Below are 19,315 nucleotides of genomic sequence, written 5' to 3'. Positions count from 1 at the left end.
CGGGAGGGCTTCAGCTTGTGTTCCAAGCTGACTCGGTGGATAGCTCCATGTGAGACTGCTTTGATCACGTAAATGTACCCTCAGAAGGGTTGCCTTCAGAAGGACTGGTTTGGGGGGATTGGACTAAGAATGTGTTCAGTAGCAAGACACCCCAGTGCCGTACTCTTGTAGGACACCTGACAGCCTTCCTTGATAACGATAAAGAGAAGATCCCTGTCTTTGCCAGTAATAACTTCCCGTAGAAACTGACTCCATACTTCATACGTTGCAAGAAAACAAGAAAAATTATGGCAGGAAAAGAAAATATTCTCATATTTGTGCTTTTTATTCTATATATTAGTTGGGAACTTGCATGTATTTTTTGTCCCCTGTTACTGGAGCAGTGGCAACTACAAAGATGCAGAGTTTGATGATGGCTGTGCTTAATAGAGTGTAAAAAGCTGTTGAAAATTAGAGGTTTTCTGACTAAAAATGAGTCAAGTCATCAAGGGTTTTCTGACATTATTTCTCTGTGACTTTGGTGATATGTTTGCATATGCAAATGACCTGGATTCGGACTTTGACTTGCAGACCTAAAACAAGCTTTGGCTCTACCTTAGAGGTTCGGGCATGTCTTCATTTAGATAATGTTAGCCAGTATTTCTGGATGGCTTGTTTCTGTTTTGTTAGTGTCCTAACAATTTACCTCGCTAAATAAGTTTACATTTTTAACGTATAAGTTCTGGCTTCCTGGTGTAGTGTCACATGTTTTCTATCTCAGCTAGCTGAACGTGATAGAAGTTTAAAATAGGTGAGAAATGGTGAGAGAAGCTAACAGTTCTTTAAAATCCCACAAACCGAACTTGGGTTAATAATACTCATCTTTATCTAAATTGTGAGCTACTTTAAATTTTTATCGTTCCCTATATATTTTTTCAAAGGCAAACAAGGGCTCTGAACACAGTGCCATTTGCTTTTTCCACTTAGATCATCTTATTCCTACTGAAGTGGGATTAATTCTAGCTCCCAAAGTTGCATCAGGATGGCATATCATTATACTTCTGGACAACTCCTGAAGGACAGGGAGTAAAATTGCATCAATTTTATGGATATTGATTTTTATGGGTGTTACTTATACCCAGGTTCACACAACTAAAAACTTACCTAAGTGTCTTTACCTGTTGTGTTCTCTGGGTTTTTTTGTAAATTGTTGAGGAGTATTTTGCATTTAAAACTTCCTTGACTTTCGTAAGAAATTGGATGGAGGTGAAACAAGGTATAGTTTAAAGTCCAAAGCCCTGTTCCCAATATCAGACATCACTGGCAACATTGCCACTGTGCTGAAATCTCATCAGTGGACGTCAGATACTTGATTAATCATTTGTTTTAGAAAAAGGCACATCAGTTGTAGGTAGATGTATGTTTTGATGAAGCATTCTAGAAATGAGGAACCATGTAATTACATATCTATTTAGCATATGGCACTGAAGAACAACAAGTTATAATTTGTATATATAGACTGCGTGAGAAAAATAGCAGAAGTTTTCTAATGTTATTTTTCAGTGGTATAGTCACAGTATATCGTGGTTTTGAAGTGCATGTGTTTTCTTAGCGGTCTGGTTTAATTTCTGTGTTCCGCAAGAGAAGTACAATAAATGTTCATAACCCCCTGTGACGTAACTTCCTTGCCCAGCTTGGAAAGTGGGGCTGATTTCTTTGATTAATCTCAATTCTGAGTTTTTTTTCCTTTCTCCTATATGTGAGTGCAAAGGAGTTAGCAAGTGCTCTCTGTATAGATGAATGTAATGGAAATTTTGGGCAGTGTTTCCAATTTCAAAGTTAGAAAAAACAACACCCCAACCTCAAAAAATCCACAACAATGCCTCCCCCAGAAGTTCTCTGCTAAGAAAAACATTGTGAGATTCCAACACAAATGCATTGGACTATGGTTTCTGATTTCCTTGATTGTATTCAATTCACGTTTTCATACTTTGCATCTTGGAGATGTTAGAAATTACCCTGTGAAAATTTGATAAAGAATATTGATAATTTCATGAAACCCAGTCAACCCAAGAACCAGGACACTCTGACCAAGACCAGGCATGGTGGCACTCCCACTATAGTGATAGGAATTGGCAGCGCTTTAGTACCATCTCTGCATAGTAGTTGTAAATGCCACTTGGATATTTGCAGAGCAGAATAATTGTGGGAGGTTTTATTTATGTCGTAAACAATGATATCAACAGCGGTTAACTTCCCAGCAATAATTTTTGGAAGGTTATTTTCAATAAATACCATGGTCTTTCACTAAGTTAAATTAGTTAGCTGCAGAAAGTGATTCATGTGACATAATTTTAAAATATTTTTTTTATTATTCATAGTTTTGGGGAGATTTTGTGTTTTATCTGGGAGATCATGTGCATTCTTGGCATGGAATTTTTTTAAAGTTTTTTGTTGTAAAAAATAAAAATTGGAAGCATTACAGTATTGTTCAGAAGCCCCATTTATGTGATTATTAGAATAAGAAAGGACCAGAAGTCCATCGCCGAGGTGACACTTCCCCCTCCAACTGTGACCTATAGGCTTGGGCTTTGTGTTATATCACTCCAAGTTTCATGACCAGTCTCTCAATTTCTTTTTTTTTTTTAATTTTATTTTTGGTGGTGCAACTTTCTATTTCAAATACTGCACCTGGATGTGCAGCACTAAAAATACAGTTTGAACAGCACTGTAGTAATTTAAAATAAAACTATGTTAGAGTAAAATTTGGTCCCTTGCTACAGTAGAAGCGAGCAAGGGAGTTAGTCAGGAGTGAATTTCTGTGGTAGCACTGAAATTTGGTTCTCAAAATAGTGTTTTCTGAGGCTGTGCACAAATCCTGTATTCACTCTGTGGTTCTTTGAGCACAGTTTTGAGATTTTAATGTATTTTCAAGACTTCCTGTGATACTTATGAACCTCAGAGGCATGTCTACACAGCACAGCATCACGCTGGACATCTCTGTGTAAACTCCAGGTAAGCAGGTAAATCTGCATGGGGCACTCATCACAAAGAAATATTATATAGCCAGAAATAAAAGCTTAAGTTTCAACAAACTTTACAACATGGTCATTTAGCTTGAGTGTAGCAACAAACTGATGCTGTCCTAATGCTTATGGCTCAATACCTCATTGTAACAGTCTCGGTGATTTTGGTAATGTTCTGCATTATAGGCAATTAAGACTATTTTTGAGTAACAGATGAAAATCTCTCTTCAAGTCATTACAAATAATATCTCACTGATCTAAAAGGCATGTATTGCCTTCGTTCTGTAACCTAACTTGGCAACGGCCTGGACATATTCAGAATGATTGTTAATTTCTTTAAAATCTTTTTATAGCTTTTCATTTCATTATAAGTTTATTCTGATTATACATGTCAATTTTAAATGTCAGAGATACAGGTAATATAATATAAAAATATAAATGGATCATCTCCTCGTAATCACATTTTCCCCAAACTGAAACAAAGCAAACAGCCAAACATTTCCCTCAAATCCAATTATGGGCTCATCTGGGGAAAGCAAATGTTGTATCCATTTCTCTTGAATATTTGAATTAATCAATCAATCTCTATGAGAGAGGTTTAGCTCACTGAAATTTTTAATCACCTGCAAATAGCATGAAGTATGCTTACAGAAAACAGCTCCAACAAGCTTAGCTTCTTTTTCTTTCTTTTATCGTGGGGTTGTTTGGTTTTTTTTTTGGTTTTCCATTTGCAGAGAGCCAGTAGAAAAAGAAGCCAGAGGAGAGTTTGGCAGTAGATAAATTTAGCACAGATCTCCATGTAAGACAGAATTGCTGCAGATGCCACCATTATTTAACCTGAGCCAAACCCAGTATGAATTTAAGATCGTTAAGATCGTTTGCTTTTTAATCTCATAACAGCGAGTCCCTTTGGTAACAGACTGTCTGTTCTCATTGTCCTAACAACAGTGAAACGGCATCAGCGCAGCCTCCGCCGTGGAGGTGGACGTGGTTTTGTACGCACGTCAAGGTACATTTCTCTGTATCCTTATGCCCCTAGAGGCAATTTCATGTCTTCAGGGTTTTCTTGCCATTTCTTATTTTTGTTCTGTGCCTAATTTGGAGAGAGTGTTTGGGTTTTGCTGTAGCAGAAGGTTACCGTTTTTTGATAAAAGACTTGTAAGAAAAAGGTTAAAATTGGGTGGTCACTTTCCAAAATTCAACAAACCAATTGAACTAAGCAGATAAATCCTTAACTTAATTGTTTAGTCAGCTCTTTTAATTGATGTTGGCTTGTTCTGTTAGCTGTGTGAGGCAGGGGCTTTGATGAAGGGTTTTGAGAAGGAACGTGGCCATCTGAGTGACTCGGTTGCTGCTCCTGAGTGTTGTTGCCACACAAAGACATGGAAAGGCTGCATCCAGCTAAAATACTAAAAAAACATTTTTTCTTTGCTTTTAAGATCTTTTGAGAGAAATTCCATTTACTCAAAAATGCACATTTCAGGAAGCACTAATCTGAAGAAATGAGAGCGTTGTAAGTAGTAGAATAATTAACATCACTAGAAATCTGATTTCACATTTGGCAATAACACACAAAACTTGATTAGCAATCACATGTGAAGTGTTGATTGATAACAGCTTTGGTTTACAACCCTGAATCCAGTATTGTAATTTAACTTCAGTATAAACAGCTTTCTTTTCAATTGCAGTGTTACATTCTTGCCAGAATTGCAGAATTTTTCTTAAAAAATGTAATTCCCTGGATTTACATGAAAGCTTAATGGGACCATAGTTCACTGTTGACTACACTGTCATCTCCATTCACCCTTTCTTTCCAAGTATTGGAAATGATGCATTCAGTATAGGTCTAGAAAAAGAATTGTACATCTTCTACTGTGCTTCTTTCACCCTTCTCCTTGAATGTTGTCCCTACTTGCTCTTTCTTTGTTAATGTACTTTATTTTAAAATATAGTTTTATATTCACTGCATGCAATAGTTACAGAAACATAGCCTTTTCAAAAGATCATTTTATACTTCAAGCACAGCTAAAAGAAATGTCTTGGGTACATTCTATCAGTTTTTATTTAAGCACACAAAAGTTAAGCTATCAATCTGATTTGGAAACACAAGCAATGAGACTTTTCATTGCATTTTGATCCCAGCTGCATTGCACATTTAATAGTTTGAAGTATAATTTTTATAAGAGTTTCTGCTACAACTCTTCTGACTTCAGTTATTTTTAATCTGATTTCTGACATGTCTTCTGAAAGCTATGTGTTGTCCGTGGGGTACAAGATTAGATTTTTTGGTTATAATTCCTCCTTATAATTTTTTTCATAGTCCTGGGTTGAATAGGTAAGGCCTGTGAGTAAAGACAGAAAAAAAATAAATGTGTAATCCAGAGAAGGGGAAATTCAGAGGAGAGAGAATACAGGTGTAAATCCTTTTTTCCCTTAAATTTGCCTCTGGATTTCCTCCGCACAAGTCACAAGTAGTGCCTCGTGATCCTATTGAGTCTCGGAGGAGGCAGCTCTGAGTGTGGTGGTGACATGTTCTCTGCCTGTAGCTGTCACTGGTTCTCCGTGGGTTACGTGGTCCAACGGGATGGGGCCTCCTTCCTGACCCTTGGCGAGAGGAGGGGAAGAAGATGTTTTTCATCAGTTTTTCCATCCCAGTCCTGGCAAAGTAGAAGAAGAGAGGAAAGTGGGTGGTTATTCCTGCTCCTGCATCATCTGGGAAAAGTTGGGATATGGAGATGTAGCACGAAGGAAGGGCTTAGGTTTGATATTGGGGGAAATGTTAAAGTTAACAGCAGCTGGTGCACGGAACTCTCTGCATTTCCAGGTGCCTTGATATGACGATTGTTTGGTGTCTCCAAGAGATATGTTTCCATCTGGATGGATGGACAAAAATGTTTGCATGTCTATACAGGGGACCATAACTTAGTTTGAAATATGGATATTCTTTTTGGGTTATCTTTGTGAGATATGTAAGTTTTAGTGTCTTTAATAAGATACAAATAAAGGTGATTAGTTGAAATGGCCATAATTACAAAAGAAAAAGCAAAAAAATCTTGTTGAATCTTCCATGTTAAAGCAGCCTAGCCATCTACAGAGGAAACTTCCTGCGTTTCGATCTCCTGTGCCAAGTGTAGCTGTAGATCTAGAAAGGAAGCTCCTTTGTGTTTAGATGCTACTCAACTGCAAATAGTGGGTTTGATCCAAAGGAATTGCATCTACATGCCTCTCTGCTTCCAAGTAGGGTGCTGCAATTTTAGATTTGATGGACTTTATTTCTGATAGGAAAATATATAAGCAGAGTATTCTCTTTTTTTTAAGCTGATGTGAAAGTCATGAGTAGTTCCTGAAGACAGAAGACCAGAAGACTCTTGTATAACCATATATACGAAGATTTTTAGCATCCAGTTTCCTATAGATTTATCTAAATGAGGACCAAAATGTCTTTCTGCAGCCTCATCATAAATCACTGACAGCTCAATGGCTTTGGGCATTAGGATTAGCACAAGAATCATGTTCTTTGGTCACTGAAAAGGATCTAGATGCTGTTCAGATAGTTGGAAAGTTCACCACAACTAAGTAATGACAAGTCAAAATCGATTTTGTGGAATGTCCGATCAGAATGTTTAGAAATCATATTTTCCACTTAAAAAAGAACATGTGTGTTCTTCCACTGGGAAAAATACTAATGGTATGCGTTTCTGAACCACCTTTGGTTTCAGTTTCCTTTGTCTTATCAGACTTGACTGGGTTAACTTTTTTTATATCCAGAGATATAAAATACTTCATTTCAAAGTAACTTTTTTCTACATAGTTACATTGGTGAGGAAGATCTTACTGGTTTGGAATTGTTCTTGGTTCCCAGAGCCTTTTGGAAAACAATATTTCCAAAATGTGATTTTATGTTACAGTCACCACATAAACAAATTAGTCTCAAAACAAGTTAGAACTGAGCTTTAACTTCCATTCTCTCTAATTCTTCCATTTCTCTGATTCAGACTGATTAAGTGTGTGTCCTGTGAGTCTTGAATTTCTTTATAATCCTGTTTTTCAGTGGTACTTATTCTGCACTTTCAATCTCGTAGTTACAACCCACTTGATTAGCATTGGTGGAAAGTGTCAGACCATGAGGAGGTTTGGAGAAGGTACTGATGTTTTTTTTATTTTTTTTTTTTAAGAAAAAGAAATTAGCTTTTGAGAATAACGTTTAGAGGACAGATGGGGGGGGAATACAAAATAGGAGCTCAACTTGCAGGAAGAAAGAGCAAAAGAGGAGATGGAAAAGGAAGAAGAGAAATGGATACAGAAGACATCTCAGAGAAATGTCACCTGTTGCTGTTGACTGTTAACCCTGGGGAGAAGGTGAGGAATGAAGGATAGAAAAACAGAAGGAGGAGGGTATAGTAACCTCTCTAAGTAGCTTAAAACAAAACATGGATTATCCTCTAGAGTTCAGCACAGCTCACAAAGGAGTGTAGATAGCCTTTAATTCCTAATAGCAAGGGATGTAGCTGGCCTGTTCAGACACAGTCACGTTTCATCACTATGATCCTCCCATCTCCATAAAACAAGACACCTTAACTTGGAAACGTGGTCCCCCCGGCCAGTCTTGACGGGCAGATGTGCTGCAGTAATATGCCAACACATGTCCTGAGCTTGCAGTGTTTCCTTCCCACATGGCCATAATGAAAGCTCTGCATATAGGAGTTTCTAATTTACACTTACCCTGAAGGATAACATGAGCAATATGGGGATGTTGTTAAACGCAGCATATATTGTTGCTGTGAACTGCTTTCTCCTTACCAGTTCCGTGGGGGAAAAGTGACTTGTTTCCTCAGAAGGCTTCTTGTGCAGGGTATATCAATTGGTCACAGAGAAAATCTTTAGAAGAGTTATGACAAGACATACTAATAAAAAACCCCAAAGCATAATTGCTGGCATCCAGCCTTACAGTTCAGTGTGGGAACTTCTCCTTCCCACAGGATGGAGGGAGAGTAGTGTAAACTCATGTACAGCACCTCTTTACATACACAAACATAAATAATTAGAGTTAGTTTGTGTCTCGTTGAAAGTATAGTTAGTATCAAGCCTTGGCTCTATTCCACTTTTGCTGTTTTCTTTATGAAAAAATAAGTGTGTGTGGCCGTAAGTTAAATTTGTGTTATAAATATACACGATTAAAATCGACCCTATTTGCTCATGTGCCAAAATTGTCCCAGCAGGGGAATTTGGAGAACCCAAATTTATTCCTATGGCTCCTTGATTCTTCTACTCCTCCTGCTCCAGCTGCAGCTCTGGCCAAAACCAAGCTGGAGCGGAGCTGAGCATTTCTGCTGTCTGATCCAGGTACGCGGTGCCCAACAGGGGCAGCTGGCAGAGTCGCTGGTGCTGCTGGCTTTGTACCAAGGACAAATTCCCCTCTGATGGGAAAATGTAGCCAGATTATGCGCCCTTTAAGTTATTGCTCACTGGGCAAGAAACGGTGCTGCCCTCTTGCAGCTTGGGATTCGGTCCCTGGGACATTCAGGGTGGTGGGAACGGTAGCAGAGGTGAGCTACGCCGAGTACCTCTAACGGTGTACGACTCACCCGTTACCTCAGACCTTCCAGGTTGAATAATGCCCTAAAAACGAGCTTATAATACACTATTGAGATTTTTCCCATCTCAGGGGTGTCTGCAACACTGGGCACATGTAATGCATTTTACTGTGCTCATTTGCAGCTTGAATGGCTCGTGGGGGTCAGCAGCAGAGTGCAGACTTTTTCACCCCTTGAGCAATGAAGCATTGAGTAAAAGTTATTATTACCAATTAGCGGTGGCATTATTATTACCAATTAGTGCCTGTATGAAGCAAATCATTAGTCTTAGTTCAGTTATTAGCAGCCAGGTGTTCATGAAACGTGCCATGTGCAGCTAGTGTTGGACCTCAGCAGTCACCGTTGAGGCCACTTACTGAATTTGTGACGTCTCTGTGCTGTCCCTGCCTGGCTTTTTGTTGTCCGCCCCCCCCCAAGAAGTGTGTCTGGAGTCAGTGTGGAGGGGTTTTTTGTTGCTGCCAATGTTGTGTACCTAGTGAGTGAACAAATAAGGCAATTTCAATCTCTAGACGAGTATTCTGAAGCCTTTAATATACTGAATTTGTGATGTAAAGCCAAAAATTAGGTTTCCAGTTTTGTTGTTGGTTGCTGTTTCATTTGTAAAAGCAAAATTGCTGTGCCAGAGAAGAGGAAGTTACAGTGCAAATTCCTCTTGATCGAAAGTATTGTTTCTCTAGGACTCCTGTTTTTGAAACCCTTAATACGCAATATTTCCACATACCCATTAGTTTTGCATAATGACTTTACACAAGACATTTTAGACAGCCAGCAGCATAAATTAAGTTATTTTTAAGCACTTGAATAGCACTTTTATACTGTGTTATAATTAAAAAAATTAGGAAGTTTATGGGAAATAAATGGAATTGTATCTTTAGTGTTACTTCCATATTGAACTACGTATTTAACTTTGGTGCATTTTGCAGGGGGATTCATAGCTGTAGCTCTGTAACTATATAGAATAATTAATAAATAAGAAAAATAAGAACAACTAATAAAATTCCAATGCACCAAATGCTTATTGCATAGAATTGACTTTAATCATGTAATTAAAATAGGCATTAGAAATCTTTTTCATGTTTCTTGGAGTAATGAGGAGAGGGTTGGAGTGTTGTTTTCTCTTTCGGTGATTCAGATGTCTTTTGATTTTCAGTATTAGTGAAGAAAGGATTTGACTGACAGTTTCTTTGAGGAGAGTTTAAAGCAAATGAGTTATAGAATGGTGTCAGTCAGGTTGGGTCAGTCTGAGCACTAGTTGGGTAGGGACATCTGGTGGTGCAATAAAGGAATAATTGAACACTTGCAACTCAAAGTGTAGTTGCATTGGAGTGATTAAGGCAAAAACATCATTATGCTCATGCTGTAATTACTTTTCTGTTTCGATATTATTCTAGAAACACTTATATGCATGTTTACATTTCAGTTTATGTATAGTTTTAATTTGCTGGAGAAGGAAAATGGAAACAAAGGCGCTATTCTTGAGCTGGCAGCTTGCAGACGTAATGTTTGAATGCCCTTAACTTGCAGTCAGTTGGAGCTTTAAAATTAAACTCGTGATACCGGACCGTGGTTCTGTGGACAGAGCAGGTATTTGTAAACCCTGTGCATTTGGGGTCTTTTTATACTTCTGCCAGTGATTCTCTGTGATCTCTGGGCAAAGTTGATTTCATTTGCTTCAGTCCATCACTCACCAATTGTTTCAATCCACCTTTCTGTAAAAGTGCTATGATGATTTTCAGCTTCTGAATTCCATAGACAAAGAATCATAAAAAGTAAAATGTTTATATATCTTTGGTTACAAAGTTCTATATTAATTAAAGATACAATGAAAAATTTTATTTGTGCAAGGTTGCCTTGAACCCCTATAGATCATGTATACATGACCAATATTTTAGGTGTAGTCATTTTAAAAGAGAAAGTCCTTAGGACTTTTGTCCTCCTTAGGATGAATTTTCTACTTATTTAGCACTGTGCACATGGTGACAAAACCAAGTCCTTGGAAACGTGTGTGTTGAATGGCCATACTCTTGGGAAGACTTCCCAGGGGAGTTTAATGCTGTGACATCTTACCAGCACCACACCAGGCACTTGCCTGCCAGGATGAAGCAAGACTCTATTGATCTGTTGATCATCTTTCATCTCATTCTTGCTGTGTATATGTATCCAGCCATTGGTAGCACGCGTTGACCACGCATGGTGTCTTCTGGGAGATGGTGTCACTTGCTCTCGGGAAGGTTCAGGCACAGACTTTCTAGGGACATCTTGGTCTTTGCAGGCAGAAGGCAAAGGATTGTGTTCATCCACTCCCGCTTACGAAGCTTTTGCAACTGCCATCCTGTCTTCTCTTAGAGTAGATGTGTTCTTGAAATGATGATGTTCATAAGTTACTAATTGTTCTTTATGTATTGTGTCAGGAATGCATTTTTACCATGATGTATTCCCCATGCAATCCTATAAAAAGCAAAAGGGGAAAAAACCCCCAAGTATCTGCTCTTTGCTTTGCTACCAACATGACACTGGTGCTCTGAGAAGTCTTTGAGGAAGAATCTGTAGCAGCTGCAAGCTTCAACTCCTTTCATCATTCCCTGGGCAGAAAAAGTCAATAACCTAAAGCTTTCAGAGCCAATTACGGACTCTTTACTGTCATCATTATTCACACAAGGAACCCTATAGTCTATGAAGAAAGATGTATATAATCAAGCTCAGAATCAGAACAACTGCTACATAATTAAAAAACTGGGACTTTCAGATTGAGAGTTTTCTTAAAGCTAACAAGCTGCAGAGATCAGCAATGTGCGAAGTAGAACAGTTTATCTCAAAGTCAGAATAACTATTTCCTGCAGCTCTTCACAAGAGGGTGGGTTTTTTATTGAGGTCCAACCCTCCTTTCTCTCCTTACAGTAACATTTATGTTTCGTAAAACTCGTCATGACTTCCTTGCATAAAGTAACAAATCTTTGTCACATGAAATCTTCCATTGTCACCCCAGTGATTCTGTCACCATCCTTTAAAAATTTCTCCACTCTTGGTTTGGATAAAAGAGAGAAGCACTGGCATTTGTATGCTATACCCTTTGTTTCTGAGATGTCCCAAGGCCGTGGTGACAACTGCGAAGTCGGGGATAGCCACAGAGTTGTTACAGACATGCTGTTTTCCGTTAATGAGAAGCTGGTGTTCATCCGCAGCCCTTCTACGTAGTATTTAATCTATAACACTTTATGTTGCAAGCAGTCCCTTATAGCAAAAACTGTTGTTTGTATGTTTCAGGTGCAAAGATGGCTTGAAAGGATTTACATACTCTGCACTAAAGTAAGTAAAGTTTCTGTGAGTGTGTAGCTTAAAGTGAAGATTTTGAGGAATTGTGCACAGTGGCAGCTGCATTGTATGAAAAGAGTTTTCTTAAGAAAAATCATCCTGTTGTAAAACTCTTCCAACTTTTGGGGTATACACCATATTTTGCAGAAGTCATAATATGCTGGCACAAGAAGAATCTTTTCATATTTGGGACTGTTATTGAAAGGAAATGCAGACATATGCTTGCATGGTTTTGAAGGAGCGTTAATCTTTTATCTTTCTAAAACTGGGATTCGTGATTCGTAGAATCATTTCGGTTGGAAAAGACCCTTAAGATCATTGAGTCCAACCGTTAACTTACCACCGCCAAGTCCACCACTAAACCATGTCCCTAAGCACCTCATCCAAATGCCTTTTAAATACCTCCAGGGATGGTGACTCAACCACTTCCCTGGGCAGCCTGTTCCAATGCTTGACAACCCTTTTGGGGAAGAAATTTTTCCTAATATCCAGTCTAAACCTCCCCTGGAGCAACTTGAGGCCATTTCCTCTCGTCCTATCACTCGTTACTTGGGAGAAGAGACCGACCCCCACCTCTCTACACCCTCCTTTCAGGTAGTTGTAGAGATCGATAAGGTCTCCCCTGAGCCTCCTTTTCTCCAGGCTAAACAATCCCAGTTCCCTCAGCCGCTCCTCATCAGCCTTGTGCTCCAGACCCTTCCCCAGCTTCGTTGCCCTTCTCTGGACACGCTCCAGCACCTCAATGTCTCTCTTGTAGTGAGGGGCCCAAAACTGAACACAGGATTCGAGGTGCGGCCTCACCAGTGCTGAGTACAGGGGCACGATCACTTCCCTAGTCCTGCTGGCCACACTATTCCTGATACAAGAAATTAGTTCGAGATATCCTCAATGTGCTGCTAAATCTTGTGTCTGTCCTAGTGTTCCAGGCTCTCCTAGAATTTACTTCACGATGGGACCCTCTGGTGTTATTCACTTACTTGTTGTAGTTATACAGTGTTCTCCCATCTTTGTGCCTTGTGTCAAAAGTATAAAGACACATTATTCTTATCTGTTCCTTACATACTCTGCTACCTGTCTACCACTCAGACAGCCCAGTGCATGGACAATGTCAACTCACAGGTGAAGAAAAGAGCTAAAGTCAATCAAAACAGACTTGCTGTTGTTGGTAGTGGAAAATATTTTATAGAGTTTGCAGCTATGAAATAGCTGTGGAATTTGATATAACATGCCAATAGTTAAATAATTCAGTCTATAGTCCAGAAATATGGACATGAAACACGCCTGTGGCAATGTGCAGCAGCAGTGCTTTCTGAAATCACCAGTTCACAGTCGCATACCGAATGACAAAGTTTTTATACCTTCATCACCCTCAGCAAGACTACCACAGTACAGTGTAATTTGGATTATAGTGCAAAGTGTTAGGAAACGTCTTGCCGTTATGACCTCCTTTGCCCTTGATGTACAGTAATTTTACACCTAAGATGAACCGGTATATTGGCAATATCAACTTCTGGGTGAAGAAAGAGGGCTGAAGATGAAGCCAAGCAAAACAAAGTTGATGTTCTTGGTGGGAGCAAAAACATTTTGAAGATTTTACAAAATAGATATTTTTATAAAAATATTATAGTACTCATCAGCCTTTATGTAACCTCATTTTGCTGGAGATAATTGAGATATTTCATGTGCCTTTTTATTTTATTATTTGGTGTTCTTGCTTTGTATGAAAGATGGACTTCCCCAGTCATGTTTTTGTTCCTAGTTTAAAAAAATTTCTGGCAGCAATTGTGACCATTATCTGAAGTTTAAATATATGTCGGTGAATTGATCTTTCCAAAGAGATACAAGGTCTGGCAGCTGTATAGGATGCATTTTCTTTTGCAGATCTGTGGGTAATAACAACTTCAAGCTTGTCTTAAAGGCTTTAGAGACTTATATTGAGCTTAATATATTAATTTAAGTTATTTATATAATTGTTGTTTTGGTCCGTTTTGTTTTTTTCTTTCAGGTTCATTGTAGGGAAAGAAGAAATCCCCACTCATTCATTTTCACCTGAAGCAGCGTTTTCAAAAACAGATAGAAAGATAAAGCATTGTGAAAAAATATCGCAGCCAACGAACATACTGGCTCTAACAAAAAAGCTCATGGAGAAAGTGTGAGTCAAAGAAAACAAAAGAAAAACAAAACAAAATTATTCATTCTTACTTAGCTCATTTTAATGGTTTGTTACATTGTATTTGACAATGTTATATAATACTTTTGCTTTGCATTTAAGTGGGTTGCATTTCATTTTTACTGGGTAGTTAGCAGTGACAAATGATGAACTCTAATGAAAGAAAAATTTAAGACCTGTATGTCATAGCAATGACTTGCAACATATAGTTGTCTAGCAAGGGAGAGTAAATTCAATCAATTCTGAGTAGCAGACCGGTGGTTGCTTTTTCTGCAGTTTTCAGCAAACCCAACTCATGACGTGGTTCTGCTGGTGCTAGTAGTGATATTAAGGAGGGGAAATTGCATAGCAGCAGACCTTACTTAGGTCACCTTAAGTGACCATAACATCATCTTTTCGGTGACCTATGTCCCTGTATTGCATAAAGGAGAACTGCCTAAGAACAGGCTTGGTAGCACCTGGCCTGCCGCCTCTGTCAGGAAATAAGAAATTGCAAAGAGTGAGTCTAAAACTGTTTTGCACAAGGTCAGATGTAGACATCTGAAGCTAAGTAAGATAGCTAGGTAAGCTAGGTAAGATAGGTTCCGTCCTGGTCTACAGGATCCAATTTATCGTCCTTTAGTATGAGCTTAAAGAAATGACATCAGATAGCTTTTCAGGCTAATGTGTTGAGATTATGTACTTCTGCAGTGCTTGATTTGTCTGCTTCAGGCATGTTGGGTACCACAAGGAGTCATTCATTTACAGGGAAGATGAAATAAAAATATGGACTAGGGGTCTGTTCATACCACACCTATGAATCTTCACTTCCATTCACTCCAGGAGCAGTCTTATGACCAGATATTTACCTGCTGACATGCAGGAGAGAAACAAGTCTTCCAAGTGCATTGTGTTCTCAAAGTAGTGGCTTATCTTACTTGCTCAGATAATGAACAAAAATGAAGTGACCTACATCACATGGCAACTTCCTATGATTTGCTGTGGTTTTTAATTGAAAAATATAAGGGAAGTCAGCAGTGGCTTCTCAGGCATGACTGTATTAGACAACAAAAGACCTGAGAAGACAGCTCCAGCTGTACGCAGATTCTTTTAGCTGAGTTGCTTATACCTATTTTTCCTTAAGAACCCCTTATTCATTTTGCTAGATATAGTTCATAGCTCTTCTGCTGTTCATTAAATACAAGGATCAAGGGACTATGAGTGGAGAAAAGTGTTTTTGCTTTAAGGTTTTGAAACTCTCGACTCAGACATTCAGAAAACTTTCAATTTTCAGTCCTAACGTTCTCACAGGTTTCTCTTCCATATGGTTCTTTTCAGTATAATTGAATCTAAATGCCTGTAACCTGATCACATTCTCATTACAATTTTTGCTACATAAACTGACCTCACAGATGATTTATGGCCATTAGACTTTATAGTACACGATTCAAAACTTCTAAGATATTTGGCACAGTATATAAATTGTGTAATTTATTTTGCGTTATAACTTAAATACTTGGCTATAGCGAAATACAATGTTCAGACCTGGTATGGCATTACTTCTTTTAATTCTACATAATGCAGGGCTAACAACTGTACAGTCCACGCGTCCCACCATCCCAAGCCAGTCTCTTTTAAATGCTCAAGGTCAAATTCTCAGTCCAAAGTAAGAGCTACATAAAAATCAACACAGTAGAAGAAACAGCCCAGAAGTGAAAGGCTTGTAATTGAGAGAAGTCTCTCAGGGTATCTCGGTGCATTTGCATGTTCTGTATTGCCCTCCAATGAACCTTAGAGTGGTATGGAAGATGTAAGGACACAGATAACGGACGTTTGGTCAAATATCCTTCCAGAACCATGAAGCAGGGACAGACTGGGAAGGGTCACATCACTTCTCCCTGTTGACCACAGCAGAAAATTTGTTCTTTAATTTTGTATGTAATGTGTAGCATGGCAAGAGGTTGGATCCAAATAAGTGTGCAGACACTTCTTGCTGTACAACTAAAGTATTGTTAATTTTTATTGTCCTTTTATGGCATCATAAAAGTTCACAGTGCCCTTCAATGGGTAATAGGGAGAATGAGTTGTGGGAAAATAGCACTTTATGTATTTTTAGGCAAGAAAAATTTATGAAGTCTCCTGTCGATGACGCTGAAAACAGCTACGAGTTAATATGTCTTTCATTGTGCTTTTTGCAGGTGCAAACATGGCCCAAGGCATAGATGCTGTAAACACTATGGAGATAATTGCATCTCATATTGTATTAAAGTAAGTGCAGAAAAAGTTAGATTGACAAACTCTGGCAAAGACAGGGTAAAAGTCTTTAGTCAGAAAAAGCGTATACTTAGGAAGTGAGAAAGGAGCCTGTTACTCATTCTTCTTCTATTGAAAATGTGACAAGCCTGAAAACAGATTTTCTCAATTTAGGACGGGGGCGGTGGTGGGGTTAAAGTTCCCTGGTCTTTCAGATTAGCTGGAGTGAATGAATAACATAAAACGTGTGGGAAAAAATGGCCTAGCGAGCAAGGAACTTGTTTAACTATGTGATGCACTTCACGGCTGAGCCCACTTGTGACTCCACCCTAAATAAAGCACCTGGAATGTGCTGCTTCGGCAGGCGGCGCAGCCCTGGCGCACGTGCAGCTGCGTGGCTCTGGCACGCTGCTGCCGGGCCCTGGGCTCGCTCCTCCAGTCATTTATTTTAGGGACTCAGGGTAATGAGAGATTGGTCACAGTTGCTGCGCCCAGGAAGAGCTGTTTATGTCCAGTGGCATAATTCATCCTCCGTTATTAATGTGATCAGCGCATTTTTTTCCAGAGGAGTACTGTGTGGAGATTTGTTTTGGCTGGCGTTGGGTTGGCACAGGTGGTACCACCTGCTATGCCTGTTTTGGGAGTTGGTAAGGCTCCAGAAGATCTCAATCACTTAATAATTTACCCGGTTTTATATGTGCAAAAAATGGATTTGAGTGTCTTCAGAGGCTTTTAATGTATATTACTTCCAAAAATAACTTTTTAAAATCAAAATTTTATATACAGTTAATGTTATCTCAGAAGAGCTATGCTTAAATCTAGCATCAGAAGATATCTAGCACCATATTTATTCATGTATGTTTATTAACAACATCATTTTGCGTTGTATTAACACTCTTTTTACATTGCAGTGTATTAGCATACTGCTGTGTAACATGGATATAACTTGCACTGGAGTTGATAGGATTTGAGATGGTGCTTAAGTGTGCTGCTGAATGACGATACGAATATGCAGTAGAGCATTTCCGAGTAGTTCAGGATAGTTATCTCACTTTTCTGTTGTAGGTATGACATATTCAACAGAACCCAGATTGAAATTACAATTTTATAACCTCTCACCGCTGTCTTAGTCCACTTAATGTTTCATTCGTGGGCTCTTTTCTTCAAGGCATAACGTCTTTGGGAACACAGACTTTCCATTTGATTTGTGCTTGTTCAGTGCCTTGCCCAGTGAGTTTGCTGTTCAGTGCCTCCTGGCCCGCTTTGTCTCCCATCCCTGAATGCTCATGTTTGGTCAGCATCCTCTGGAGAGCAAACTTTCCCTCTGCCTTGATTTGCAGAGTACTCTGTGTTTTCCCCATAGGTATCAGCGTCTAGCCTTCAGAATCAATGTCCAAGACTGCAGTGAAAATTATATTCAAAACAAAGATTAAAATGAAGCAGAAGTGATTTTATGGGTTGATATGCTGCATTTCCAGAGCTCTGGTGATGGTAATATCTTCTAGTGTGCATCTTTTTACACGGGTGCCTTGCAATAACTTCAGTCTGCTGCACTTTTACATAAAGTGCTGTCTTTCGTTACTTAGGCATATGTTACAATAATTAGCTCTTAACTACTGTTAGTCCAGACTTGCTTCCTGAGCTTATTTATTAATCTCAGACAAAATCCTTATGCATTCTGTGCTGCATGCTCAGCAGTCAAATCTGTAAGTACCCTCATAACACTGTATTATTTTACAAGCGCAGTTAGAACAAACAAGTGAGGATTTCTGTTAGAGTACTCGTAATGGAACTGATGCCTCTTCTCCATGGAAAACTGTCACAATCTGCTGAAAGAAGGATGGTGTGTGTAACTTCATGGGTAAAGAGAGAGGTGATCTGACCGTTATGGATATAATGAGCTTGAAATGCCTTTAAAATAGAAGGGTGACCAAGAAATAGGAGTTAGTCTTGTTCAGTCACTCTAGTGGATGACCCAAATCTGATTCCAGGTTGTGAGTTCCTCAGATTACAGTAGACCGTCCCCACACTACTCTCTCTGTCCTTTTTTAGGTAAGTAGGAAGATGTGTTAATGATGAAAAGAACAGAAGAACCAAAAAGGGGATATTCAGGAGTCTCTGCCCTCTTCAGTTATTTATTCAGCATCATTTTGTTCACATTTCATATACCCTTGAAAAGGGATGAGGGGAGAAGAAACCCCAACTGATAATAGAGCTGAACTAAGTCTTGACCTGACTAAAAATAGTAATTAAAAAAAGGACATTTTTATAAGGCTGTTCTCTCTTTAGAAAAACCAACTGTGCATTTGAGCTGTACTTCATTCTTGTACCAGTCTTGTATAGTATTTTAGTATAAGTTATTCTTGACTACAGTAATATAATCAGGGAAATATCACTGAAGTGGCAGCCAGATCTTTGAATTTCCTGCCTTTTCTGTGACTTTCTTTAAATTAAAGCATGAGTGAAAAATTGTATTTTGATGTATTTGGATTTTTGAAGATCCAAAATTCGTAAAGCATTTGCAGTTCTCTCTGTGGCTGTTCTTGGAGTCAATCAGTAATAACTGTCAGCTGACATGATTTGAGCATGTTTTTGTGACTCCATATCTGTAAGGGAGTTTTCAAGTCTCATAATGATCTGATGAGCTGCTTATTGCCAAGATTTCCCCTCCGTGCCATATTTTCCCTTACCCTTGAACATCTCATCTTCTCATCATCATATCTGTGCTTTAATTGTCATTGCATGCTCTTTTTCTCCTGCTTCACATTTAAATGCATGTTAGCTAGTTGTGATAATCCGTGATAGCTTTTATGTAACATTTAGTAATGACATACCACCTGATTTCATAGACTTCCCTTCAAATTTTAAATACTGTCATGGTTTAACCCCAGCCAGCAACTAAGCCCCACGCAGCCGCTCGCTCACTCCCCCACAGTGGGATGGGGGAGAGAATCAGAAGAGTAAAAGTGAGAAAACTCATGGGTTGACATAAAGACAGTTTA

General features: G+C 38.8%; 1 protein-coding gene across 1 annotated transcript in view; it reads left to right on the top strand.

Annotated features, from left to right (window-relative positions):
• Nucleotides 1–19,315, top strand: part of TMEM135 (transmembrane protein 135) — a 189,183-nt gene that overhangs the window by 155,100 nt on the left and 14,768 nt on the right. Inside the window, exons 7-9 of the mRNA XM_072850762.1 lie at nucleotides 11,864–11,905; nucleotides 13,917–14,063; nucleotides 16,259–16,328. Coding sequence (XP_072706863.1) covers nucleotides 11,864–11,905; nucleotides 13,917–14,063; nucleotides 16,259–16,328 — 259 coding nt within the window. The remainder of the gene's footprint in view (nucleotides 1–11,863; nucleotides 11,906–13,916; nucleotides 14,064–16,258; nucleotides 16,329–19,315) is intronic.

This window comes from Ciconia boyciana, chromosome 1, assembly GCF_034638445.1.
Source record: "Ciconia boyciana chromosome 1, ASM3463844v1, whole genome shotgun sequence".
In the NCBI taxonomy this organism is placed as follows: domain Eukaryota; kingdom Metazoa; phylum Chordata; class Aves; order Ciconiiformes; family Ciconiidae; genus Ciconia; species Ciconia boyciana.
This window is presented reverse-complemented; position numbering and strand designations above follow the sequence as displayed.